The sequence below is a fragment of the Rhyacophila brunnea genome, unplaced genomic scaffold (genome assembly GCF_057557595.1).
Source record: "Rhyacophila brunnea isolate RB1 unplaced genomic scaffold, BYU_Rbru_1.0 scaffold_9, whole genome shotgun sequence".
NCBI lineage: Eukaryota > Metazoa > Arthropoda > Insecta > Trichoptera > Rhyacophilidae > Rhyacophila > Rhyacophila brunnea.
In genome coordinates this window covers 2,829,735-2,838,491 of record NW_028233361.1, presented here as the reverse complement: position 1 = coordinate 2,838,491, position 8,757 = coordinate 2,829,735, and the positions used below count along the sequence as shown (strand labels likewise).

The 8,757-nt window shown below is 37.7% G+C and overlaps 1 protein-coding gene across 1 annotated transcript in view; it reads right to left on the bottom strand.

The window, feature by feature from the left end:
• Positions 1-201: 201 nt before the first annotated feature.
• LOC147063165 (uncharacterized) overlaps positions 202-8,757 on the bottom strand; it is a 41,372-nt gene continuing 32,816 nt past the window's right edge. Inside the window, exons 4-8 of the mRNA XM_085959500.1 lie at positions 8,214-8,496; positions 7,508-7,615; positions 5,228-5,427; positions 4,049-4,236; positions 202-2,303 (exon numbers count right to left, since the gene is read on the bottom strand). Of these exons, the coding sequence (XP_085815626.1) occupies positions 1,257-2,303; positions 4,049-4,236; positions 5,228-5,427; positions 7,508-7,615; positions 8,214-8,496 (1,826 nt within the window). The 3' untranslated portion in view covers positions 202-1,256. The remainder of the gene's footprint in view (positions 2,304-4,048; positions 4,237-5,227; positions 5,428-7,507; positions 7,616-8,213; positions 8,497-8,757) is intronic.

Genomic DNA, 8,757 nt, shown 5'->3' with positions numbered 1-8,757 from the left:
TCATAATATTATTATTCATATAGTAATTATTATTGTATCATCATTGTACATGTACAATGGACATGGACAGGAGCAGATTGAACCAGTCGGAGCACCTCTCTACTAACAGCTAATATAAGTACTTATAGTGGACTATTAAATGTTTCCAAAATATATAATCTTCAGTATCATTGAATATCTTTTTTCGTTTTTATTACTCGGGAGACCTTGTCGCTGCGGGGTCACGCTCGGCACTCAGAGTGCTGGTAAATCTGCCCCTACACGTGAATAATTCCCCAAGTAAATCTTTCATATGTGTTATTTTCAACTGAGCACTGACAAACAGGCGGAGAGCTTGAAAGAAATCTCATATGCCTTTTCCCTCTCCCCCAGATGGTTACGATTGCCTCTTATCATTCCTCGGTATTGCACATAGAAACATCAAACAAGATTTAATGAGTTTGTTTAATGAATTTGCATTTGTTAATGATGTAAATCTTCAGTGGAAGAGTCGCTGCTAAAATATATTTAGTTCAATTAAATTATCCTACTGATAGATAAATTGTATATAATTCTATGGAATAATAAATAGTAAAGGTAGGGTTTGGGTATAATAGTAGTTAGGAAAAATATTTGTTTGTATAAAGAGTACAAAGTATCAGATCCTCCCAGCCATATTATAATAATATCATTATCATTTATTATGTCTGAACATCATTTTGGTGTGGTTAAATATAGTAAGTTTCATCATATCTCCAAAAATTGTAATGCAAAATTAGTAGCCAATAATTGCAGCAAAGATGATGATTAAAAATATACTGAGATGCCTTAGGCTCGCCCCTCCTATTGCGATGGCTAGACTCAACCACAAATCGAAGAAAGTAGCAGTCTAGGTCAACATTTATTAGCCTGTCGGACACTATGTTGGAGGATGGAGGATAATATGTTGGGGGTGTCGCGCTCCCGTGGATTCGCAAACCGCAGCACTATTGAAAAGACTGCAGCTGGACGGTGCGGTTGTATGGGCGTGGGATACCTCTGCACCACCTGTGAAATATCGCCATGTCCAACCGTGGCAGAAATGTTTACCGAATACTGCTACTTGTTGCAATTTGTGGTTGCGTCCGGCCGTCGTAACGGCCGGTGGGCCTTACTCGCTTACTCAATAGGGAGTAATAACTGTGGCAATCAATTAATTGTTAACTACATATTATCAAGTCAGTCATTTTATGTCTGGCATAATTATAATGTTTTTCATTTACAGGTTGATTTGAAAATCATTCTGTGATTCCTGTTTTGCTTTCGATCAACATTTTCTTTATTTGCATTAAAGATTCTTTTTCGGCCGGATCAAGTAAGTCGTCCACTTTTGACGGATGGTCTCCATTGGACATCGCTCCAAGCCGGACCATCTGCGGATTCATGGCTCTCTTGATCTTGCTCATGTTGGACGGCAGAGAGGCATATGGGTTGATCCTCATCTTTCCTTGGACGACGTTGACGGACGAATCGGACAAATTTTCGGGGACGTCAGCGATTTCTTTTGCCGGAGCGACGGCGGAGCCCACCGGCACTCCATTGGCGACGTCGTAGGGACTGTCCTTCATTGGAACGAAAGATTTGTTGGCGGCCGCTCTGTTTTGATTTTCATCTCTGAGTCGTCGAGCTGGGGCTTGCATCTGCGGCGGAGATTTGCTGAGAGTGGTCGTCGACGTCGAAATCGAGTTCTGGTGCAGTTTTATAGAGGAGTTCCTTATTTCAGCGGATTTGCTGAAAGTGTTTTTGGAAATTAGTAAATTTCCACTGGAGAAAATCCCGTTCCCGGCTGGTTTCGGTCTACCGGTGACAACAGCCGGCGCACCGTTGAGTGTAGTGTTTTGCTGTAAATCCTTTTGCAACCGTTGACTCGGATAAGGAGCGTTGGCGGGAGTGGCGAGTTGACGCTCATTGGAAGACGCAAAGGCAGACGTGCGATCGTTCACCACTCCATTTATTGTGGGCACTTTGAAGTCGATGGATCCGTATGCGCTGTCTTTGGTGGACGCCTGGGATGGGCTCTCGTCTTTCACGGGAACACAGCGGGAGCCGGCATCGATGTGCGCGAGCGGCCGGATCTGCCGCATATCGTACGACACGGAGAGGGGATTGCCGCCGGATGATTTTTCTTTGTCCAGCACCTCACCGGTTCTCGGGTTTATGTGTTTTTCATTTGCGTACCGGAGAGACGACCAGCGTTGGTGATTTTTTTCGACGGGGTGCAGGCCATGTCTCACATTTTCTTCTTCTTCAGACGGGAAATGGCCATTGGAGTAACTGTCTTCATTCTGAAAAAAACAATAGAATAAGTTTTTTTTTATTTCTAGTGGGTAGTGGGTATTTCAGCGGAGTCGCAATGACTTTCTTCTGATTACTTTAATCAATCCACCAATATATATAGGATTTATCCTGCGGACAAAATGAATATTTTGTAATCAAAACCAATATGGAAGCTCAAGGATTAAATACAGTCGAGCTCGGTTATTACGATCACGGATATAGCGAGATCTCGGATGTAACGAGGAAACATTCGTTGACATTTTAGTTTATGATTTTCTCCGTACATTTAATCACTTTTATAATGAGCTTCTTATCGGATATGCCGAGCTCAAATATCGTCAAAAATTTTCTTAAAACTTTTAATGTGTGGATCGTTTAAAAACATTTCGACCCTAAGCAATAAAATCCGACCGACATGATGCCGCCGGATTCGTGTCTAAGTACCTACCTAATTGGTGTTTTCGCCGACAAGATATGAATAAAAAATACCAAAGTTTGTGAAGTCAGTAGGTACCTACCAGCTTCTTTCTTAGTTTATGAATGCCATGCTTGTTTCGGGAAAAAATTCTAATTGTGTATTTTTGTTTGAATTTCGACTTTTCGTGTTTGTGACCACTTATATAAAAATACTTATTCTCTGATATAATGAGTAATGCTAATAACGAGCAAATTCAGTCGGTCTCGTACTCGTACTCGTAATAACGAAGTTCGACTGTAGTATCTAGTCAACAATAAATTAATTAAGCAGTGGGTACCACAATCCACGTGGCTACCGCTGTCTATGATCAGATTGGATTCGCTGCCAAGCTCTTTGAGCTTGGATTTGTCACCCGCCCAACATGTCCATGTGGCGGAGATCCACAGGATGCAAGCCGCATCCTTTGTCCGAGAATTTCCTCTGTGGGGAAGAGATGCTCAAGTCGGTACAACAAGTCCAACCTGGCCACCATAAAGGCCAAGATCTCTTCACATAGTTTCTGTATATCTGTATAGTTTAGCTTTGTTTTTGTATTATATTTAGGTATAATTCAAATTCATTTTCTTTTATGTTAGTTCTCTGTGCCTTTCTCTCCCATGGTACTTTTTATTAACTCAAGTCAACTCTGTAAACTCAATATCTTTTATTTTGTTAACTGTCAATTCATGGTGTAACTGCATTGTATTGTTGTTTAATTTAATAAAACGCATTTTTTTGTGTAGTACTTATTCCACTTTTAATTAATAAAATAGGACCGGTTTCGTCTGCCTCAGAGGGACATTTTTAACATTTTCAACAATGTTGAAAATGTCCCTCTGAGGTGAACGAAACCGGTCCTATTTCATTAGTTAAAAGTGGAATAAGTACTACAAAAAAAAAAATTGCATTTTAATAAAAATTAAACAACAATCAGTAAACTCAGTCAAAGCTCACTTGAGAGTGTGGCGACCTCAGTCTTGAGTATCTGCTTCTGAGACATTAACAGGTGTTAAAAAACTACTGATGCTCCACATTCAAACGTAAGGTCTCGTGAAACAATCGATTAAGACCAAATGTGGTGCGGGGCGGGTTGGTTTGTAAGTAACTTATTTGTTTGTACTCACCCGAGGTCGGGTCAGGTCACCCGAGAATGCAACATTCCATAGGTACTCTTGTGATACGGCCACCCATGGAAGTAGGCTCAGGAAACGGAGACGTACACAGGGAAATGGATGTCCCTCCTTGTTTTGATAGTGGAGCGTTATAGGATGAATAATTTGATTAAATTTAACGAACCTCAGTTTCGTCTTCCTCTGCAATGACGCTGTTTTGGATCCAATCTCTAATCCTGGCTTTTTTGGCCACCCTGTCGACAGTGGTTTCGATGCCTTGTTCGAGGAGAACGTGCAGGAGCTTATTCTTCTCGTCAATGTCGCTGTGGAAGCTGTACATCGACGGACACAGCTCGTCCACTTCACTGCCCGCTGCAACGTATTTAAACTTTATAACAATACATAAATATATACACTAGCTAAATAATACTTATTATAATATACAATATTAACCAAAAAGTACACAGCTTCTCATAAAAGAGTATGTATAGGAATATAACTTTAGAACGAACTAACTAACTTTATAAGTTGTATGATTGATAATATCTATGTCAATGTGTATAACCGACAAAGATAAACCTACTGCTGATACTGTTTAAAATAAATAATATTAAATTAACTGCATAAAAGTACAAAAAGTACAATAAATTAATATCTTCTCTGTATGTCCTCAGACTTCCCATCTCTTCTCTTCTACTTTTAGCATACAGGTTCTCAGACAACGATACCGAGATGTAAACTTGAACATATTTTTAGGATTCATTGATCTTGAGAAATCACTTAAAGGTATATACACTGTGCAACATGGTGAAATGATTGAAGTTTTAAAATCTATAGAGATTGAGAATAAAAAACGTAGACTAGTTGCACAACAGAATGCTACTGTTAAAGTCAGCAACAAGAACTAGATTCAAAGAGGAGTGAGGCAGGGCTGCATCGTGCACCGTACCCCCAATGATATTTTATATATTATTATAGTTGTTAAACTAAGATGTCGATACTTTATAATGAAGCAACCGCACCATCTGCTTCATGGAAAACCACCACTGCTCTCAAAAGTTGTAATATTATTTGTATTCGTTGCAATGGATCACCTGACATCACTGGGTCGAACTGCCCGATGGGGCCAACAGGTGGTTAAAGTGACTTGTAAAACGCTTCCCTTTTCGTACACATTTCAGGACTTTCCCGTCTGAAGTCAAAGCGGCTATCCCCATTCTCCATTTAATATTTGAAAAGAAAACAAGGATATGGGCCAGCTCTTTACGAAGGCGTAGCGTCTGCATTGCCAGGTTTTTATCAACGTGTCACTTCTGCAAATAAAAACACTATAAAGTTTAGAATATCCTAAGGTGAATATTACCTGTGCCATTTTTTTCATTTATTCCCTTGGCCATCCATCGGTCGTCCATATATTTCTGTAAGTCCGCCAGTCCCGAGGGTCTTTTCTCTTTTCTCGGTTCTAGAAATTTTTTGAACAGTCTTTGAGCTCGCGATGATACCAGTTTGAACAGTTTCGGTTGTTTGCGCAACGGGTTTGAAGTGTTATACCAATTCAAATATCTAAAGAAAGAAGCACACTTAAACACAAAAGGTTATAATCAGATTTATAGTAAAGGTAAATCATCATTACTGCTTCGACACCTACACGGTACACCGTATGGTGACTGGTGAGGGACCATATTTAGGGATATCGAAGCATCTGAGTAAACTGTTTAGTTTGACATTCGTTTAAGCCTCTGGATTCATGCCCTCGATCCAAGCACACGTCAATATGCTAGTGCATGGTGATCTCCTATATCCAGTTTACTAAGTTTTGAAAAAATCTAATATCAATGATAATATTATGAACTGATTGAAAATCAAAAGCAAAATGGACATTATGTGTATCTGTATGAAATAATAATATCTTCTTAAATACCCAACATGGACATAATATAATATTTTTACAGCATAAAGATATGATGCTGTTGGGTATTTTCTGTTTAATAATTCATACAATATCAATGCACTAATTGCTCATCAACATATTCATTGAAATAATAATGTGAACTTTTGCTCTCGTGAGCACTAATAGGTACATGTCATTAAAAAAAATGTCATAAAGATTAATATTTTACAACATTTTTATAAGCTCGTATTCTTGTTTGTCCGGTGGTTGTTTGTCCATTATAAATCTTGCAATCGATTTTTAACTAACTTTCCGACTAGTTAAACATTTGAAACTTTTAGAATATATCAGAACACGATGCCAATGCATTTTTTAAATACTTTTATTCATTTTTAAGCAGAATTGAATTCATTTTCTGTTAATTCTGTTTTGTATGGAAAGTTGTTTCAGAAAAATCCGTAAAAAGTAAAAGACTATTATTGGTTGCTAAGGGGTGGTCCTAGCAACTAAATTATTAATATATTATACGTGCGTTACTATGGAAATCAAAATGAAATGTCAACATGACATTTCAGTATTCTATATTTGTTTGTTTGTTTTTTATTTACTTCTTATCAAGTACAAGTTTGAGCATATTGAGCATAATAATTCAACAGAAAATTTAAAAACGTTGCATATGAAAAGTTCTTTTTATCTTGTAAGTATTTCATTTTTAAAGTCAAGTTGACTCTTGATTTACCATCGTGTTAACCGGATGGGTGAGGTGATTAACTGCGATGGAACAGAAGTGAACAAAATAAAAATACTTGTGCATTTGAATTAAATTTTATTGGTCTATGGTCGCCTCACTGAGAACTGCTAAGAGATGTACTATTGTTATTATTATATTTTTACTTATGACTGATTAGTGATTACATTACCTATCATCGTGATTGATAGCTGTAAATGTTCAACACATGCAGTCAAATTATTCGGATGATATAATTGTACCCATCTTGGGGACAATCGACTCTTAGGGCCAGATGCTTAGTCACAATTACGTACATATTAGGTGACCGTTAAGTAACATAGATGCCTCAAAAGTCTAAATTGTAGGTATCAGAATGGCAGATGTCAAAGTAATCGAGTGAACCCTGTGTACGCTATTTGGGAAAAATATATGTAGTAGATAAGTATTATATTATTAAGTATTTCGTTAAGAATCGAAATTTAGGTGCATTGTTTATCTTAAGTATGAATAAACGAAATACGATTATATAGGTATTAAAATTGGTTTATACTTGATTATTTTGACTTCTACCATTTACATTTCTTAATTTTGTCAATATTTAGTAGTTGTGCCACTTATGAAGGATATTATGGTAAATTTAACAGTAGCATCTCTGCACCTGGTCATTAATATAACGTCGCTGTAGGATTGGTTTGTCGAATAGACCAAATGTCAAATGTTCAGGAGACTAAAAGCAAATTTGATTATCCTATATTTAAATATATGAAGGTATTTAAATTGTTGTTTTTACAGCATATGAATGCTGTTTTCATTACAAAGCAATTTAAAGAAAAGGATGGTTCAGGTCCATTTAGATACAAAAAATCATTCTGCATTCAAAGGTCGATTTCGACAAGCCAATCCTATAGCGACGATATATATTATTATATACCTAATGTGATATAATAAATTGTCATATCGACTGATTGGCAGAGAAAAAAAGTACTCACACTGATGGTGAAGTTAGGTATTATGAATTTTACCTGACATATCGAGGGTCATCGAACGCAGCCTTTTGCCACGGCAGGCATCCTGTTAGGCACACGAAGATGACGATACCGAATTGCCAAACATCGTGGGATGTTATCGCCCTGAAAATTGATAAAACGGTGTGATTGGCTTTACTATCTACGGTATTAATATTATTTTCATGACATGCATTAAAAAGAAGAAAATAGATAATAATATTATGATCTCTTCAAATTTTGTAAGACATATTTATACAATCCATCAGTAGGTAGTGAACTTATGTCGCAATGTGCATTTAGTTCATGATATTATTGTTCTACTTATGTCACCAACCAAACGCGTTGTTAGCATGTCTGTGTAACTGCCATTATACTATATTAATTTATACTACGAGGCGAGAGCACTCACCCGGAAAGTGAAATAGGTACATGAGTTTGATTCCCACTCAGTCCAACCTTTTTCAAAACAAATTTTTCTATAATAAAGAATCTATCATTCATAAACCTGTGTAGGATATTCAGTAGGCATTGAATAAAAAAAAAACTTTCATACTATATAATATTTAGCCGCATACATAGAATAAGATGTTCTTGAATTACTTTGAAGGGTGTGGAGACGTGGCAGGAGATGGAAAGAACACATGCGGTAGCCAACTGTTACCGTAGTAGCCAAGTAATGATTGAAGTACTTTTTTGAAACAGTGATGGTTTTTGATCTCACTTGTACGTTTCTTCGACTCTGGTCTGTAGCACTTCTGGGGGTGAATAAGGCAGCCATTCATTCCTCCGTCGAATGTCGGTTTGTGATTTCCTCGTCTCACCAAAGTCGCACAGCTTTATTCTGGAGAAATCTGATTTGAAGACTAAAATGTTATCGAGCTTGACGTCTCTATGAACCAAGTCTCTGGCGTGGAGGTGGTCCAGAGCCGCAGCGAGCTGCTTCGCGACGCGCTTCGTGTGCAGCTCGCCTATCCCCGTATCCGACACGTTTGACGACAGGTCACCTGAAAAGTAAATAGCACACTTAAACATCATAGCTCATTATTAATTATTGGGCTTTTCGATTCTACTTTAACAGTTTCTTTTTATGTCTAATATATAGGTATGTTTGGGCTAGCCTTCTACCGGCAGCAACCATACTTCAAACTCTAGAAACACTGGACGAGTTTGCATATTTCGTATCAACCATTAGTCGAAGATGCGAATGTGAACCAGAAATAAGAAGGTGCATGCAGATTGCGAAAAATGCGATCACACGTCTTATC